The sequence below is a fragment of the Trypanosoma grayi genome (genome assembly GCF_000691245.1).
Source record: "Trypanosoma grayi strain ANR4 Tgr_1460_V1, whole genome shotgun sequence".
NCBI classification, from domain to species: domain Eukaryota; phylum Euglenozoa; class Kinetoplastea; order Trypanosomatida; family Trypanosomatidae; genus Trypanosoma; species Trypanosoma grayi.
Genome location: NW_008827078.1, coordinates 1 through 3,249, shown reverse-complemented (window position 1 = coordinate 3,249; position 3,249 = coordinate 1). Strand labels below are relative to the sequence as shown.

Sequence of the window (3,249 nt, the reverse complement as noted above, 5' to 3'; positions counted from 1 at the left end):
CCCTTCCCCGTTGAGTGGCGGCTATTCTACCTGCTTGTGTGTGTTTCCTGATGTCTGTCTCGTCTCCCATCATCGCGGACCAAGACACAGGTCTCAACAATGCTGATGGAGGTGCGTTACGTGCTATGTGCGTTGGCCCTCGCGTTCTGCTATGCAACGCTGCCTGTGACGGCTTCGGGTGCTGGCCAACCATCAGAGGTGCTGGCGCCTCCGGGATCAGAAGCGAAGAGCGGGGATGATTCTACAAAGAAATGTGCGGTCTTGAGTAACGTGAAGAAAGACGAGAAAGACCAATACATCGTCGTTACTTCCGCCACAGCGGCTTCTACTACGGGAAAATATGTTATGGATTTTGATGCTCCCATACCCAAGGAAAATATATTCGAGGTTCCTGTCGGATCCACCGCGACCGTGAGCAAAGATGGGAAAGTCGAATGCACGAAGATGCCGGAAGCTGTATCCTCCCTGGCCCAGCTGATGAGCTGTACAGCAGAGGGACGCGGAGGGACTGGTGATCCCAACAAAACTACCGTCCTTCTCACTATCATAACAAGTGTAACGAGAGATTCTACGAAACCCCCAACGACTGCTACAAGCAATACTTTCAGGGTTCCAGTTGGGTACAATGTGACTGTTGTCGATGGGACCGCGGTTGATTGCACACCAATAACTGGCTACATCTTCCCAGAGCCCCCAGTGCCGAAGCGAGATGAAATTCAAGAGAACCGTCTCTCTGATGCACCCCCTGATGTTTCTGCGCAAGAAGAAGCGCCCCTCGCATCGACCACGAGGAGTGATCCCACGCCGGTGTCTCCCGTGGAAGAGAAAGATTCTATGAAAGAAACCCCGGTCTCAAGTGCTTCTGCGGATATCGCAAAGAGGCCTCCCTCGGCAGAAGAGGGCGCTTCTGTTTCTTCCCTTCTACCCGACAGCGGTAAGAGCATTCCGCAGAGTGAGAAGCCTCCTGTCCGAAATTCAGACGGAACCAGCAGCGTTATGTGGGTGCGTGCGCCTCTGCTGCTGCTGCTTGCAGCACTGGCCTCCATTGCCCTGTGTTGAAGGGCTTCGGAACAGGAGAAGAGTCCTTTTTGTTTACTAATTAACAGTTGGCTGAAATGGAAAAATCATCTAAAGGCCGCTTTTTTTTTGCTTTGTTTGCTGCTTCATGGAGGGGTTCCGCACTGCGGACTCCACATGGGCTCGCCGCTGCGGAGGTGCAGCAGTCATTCCTTCTTTTTTTTTGTGTGTAGGGGCATTGTGCTCCATCCGCTCCTTAAACGTTCTGTGTGTGGGGAAGACGGGGAGTAGGCTGAGGCTCTTGCAGAGCTTCGTGTGCGGCGCCGTTGGGCTGGCGTACGCACGCTGCTCTCCAATAGTCGTAAGACCCTGCACCGGCATTGGTTGCGCTGCGCCGTCGGAAATCGCAGAACGAGACTCGCAAAAAGGCTGTGTTTTGAGAAATTTAATATAACCCTCAAGGGGCTCCGCTGCTGCAGTGGCTTGTTTAGTAAAATCACACTCTCTGTTTTGATTTGTTTGTCCCCACCTTGCCATTGCAGTGGCGAGAGAGCGCCGGCACCATTGGGAGAACTGGCGAGGAGGTGGGCCTCTTAACGGTGTGATTTTTCTTTCATTGGGCTTTGGGTCATGTAACGTGGATATACTTTGGTGGTCACTGTCCGGCGCCTCTCTCTGCTGCTGCAGCTGATTCCCGCGCAGAATGACCAATCACCTCTTTCTTCCCTCCAGTCGTTTGTGTGCAGTTTGGTGCTACGGTAGATTGTTCGTGCAGGGCGAATGCTGCTTGTGGTAGACTGAGAAGAGCTTCCGTGCTGCGGCGCAGGTGTTGTGGTGTGGCGGGACGTGGCCGAAGCATGTGCTTCTGACGAGTGAGTCAAGCGACGCTGACACGGGTTCAGGGCCTGTTGGCCACCTGATGTGTCTCTTGGAGTGGTGCTATAGACACTGAGGGGATTGCTGGTGCGAAGTGTATTGGGGAAGCTGTGTGGTGGTTGTGCTGAGGTGCAGGGGGGAGAGAGAAACCCTAAAGAAGAGTGCAGAAAAAGTACTGGGAAAACACAGTGATCTCATCAGGAGAAGCACAAGTGATATTTCTTCACTGGGGTGCGAGAGGAAACCCCAAGTACACAAGCATGGGGAAGTGCCTACTGTACAAGTTCTTTTGTTACTGATTGTCTGTGCTCTGCGTGCTATTTTCTGCCTTTTGCATCTGTTTTTTTTTTCTGAAGCAAGACAAGCAGCTCCTAGTAGGACTATTAATGCGATCGAAGAACATGAAGCACATGACAGGGAAATCGCAGTTGACACATCTACGGTGTTGCAAGATATCAAAGAGCATTGACAGTTGCATTCTCGGCGATATGGGCCTCTGTGAACCTGTTTCAATCCTGCGCCGAGGCAGAAGGAAGGCGAGACTACAGGCATCTATGGGACTGCAGCCGAAAGTGATCCAGGTGTTGTTTCTGGTACTGATGGTTGTGGCTGAACCGTTTCTTCGCTGTGCCGCTGCTGCGGCTGGTGGCATGATCCCCCGAACGAGAATGGCCACGCCTGCAGCTGGAAATGATCCCTTGGTGACACTCACGAACTGCTTTCCCAGCGTAATCCTCGGTGGTTTGCTCAACACCTACATGTGCGAAGTTAACGACGCTCAACCACTGATTGACTTGAACCTCTCCGCCTCGTACTACACCTCAGTCCTCATTCCTGAATGGCCGGCGACTCTTGATGCGAAAGCCAATACCATTACATTCATGCCTAATCGTGGGGCACCTTCAGGACGTTGGGAATTGGTCATAACACGTGTTTCTGACGATGGAAACTCTGACACTCCTCTGACGACCAATAAGACCATGGNATTAACAAACGTTCCTCTGACGACCAATAAGACCATGGACTTCATGGACATCCGTGCGACCCATGCGGATTTTGCTACACTCTATCCATATTACGGTATGATCGTCTCGTGGACACCCAATCTTCCGAGTGGCATCACGGCTTCCGACTACATGCTGGTCCGCTCTTTCAGCGACTGCCAGTACACCACTACAACCTGCACTGACACTGTTGGGTGCCACAAAATGCTGCCACCCACACATCTTCCCCCTCCAGGCATCTACTCGCTCTGTGTGACGTCAAATGGCTGGAATGACAAATACCTTCCGTGGGGTGTGGAATCTCTTGAGGTGAAGCTGCTGTTGGCCACGCCGCTGTACTTGACAGCTGGTA

The 3,249-nt window shown here is 52.4% G+C and overlaps 2 protein-coding genes across 2 annotated transcripts; both read left to right on the top strand.

Annotated features, from left to right (window-relative positions):
• Window positions 1-99: 99 nt before the first annotated feature.
• DQ04_14601010 (hypothetical protein) lies at window positions 100-1,059 on the top strand (the record flags this gene model as incomplete). Its single annotated transcript, XM_009317167.1, has 1 exon — window positions 100-1,059. The coding sequence occupies one exon, from the start codon at window positions 100-102 to the stop codon at window positions 1,057-1,059; it is 960 nt and encodes a 319-aa protein (XP_009315442.1).
• Window positions 1,060-2,279: 1,220 nt separating this feature from the next.
• On the top strand, window positions 2,280-3,249 carry DQ04_14601000 (hypothetical protein; the record flags this gene model as incomplete). The annotated part of the gene is made up of 1 exon (XM_009317166.1): window positions 2,280-3,249. A coding segment is annotated over one exon (970 nt), but the record flags the coding sequence as incomplete, so codon positions are not given.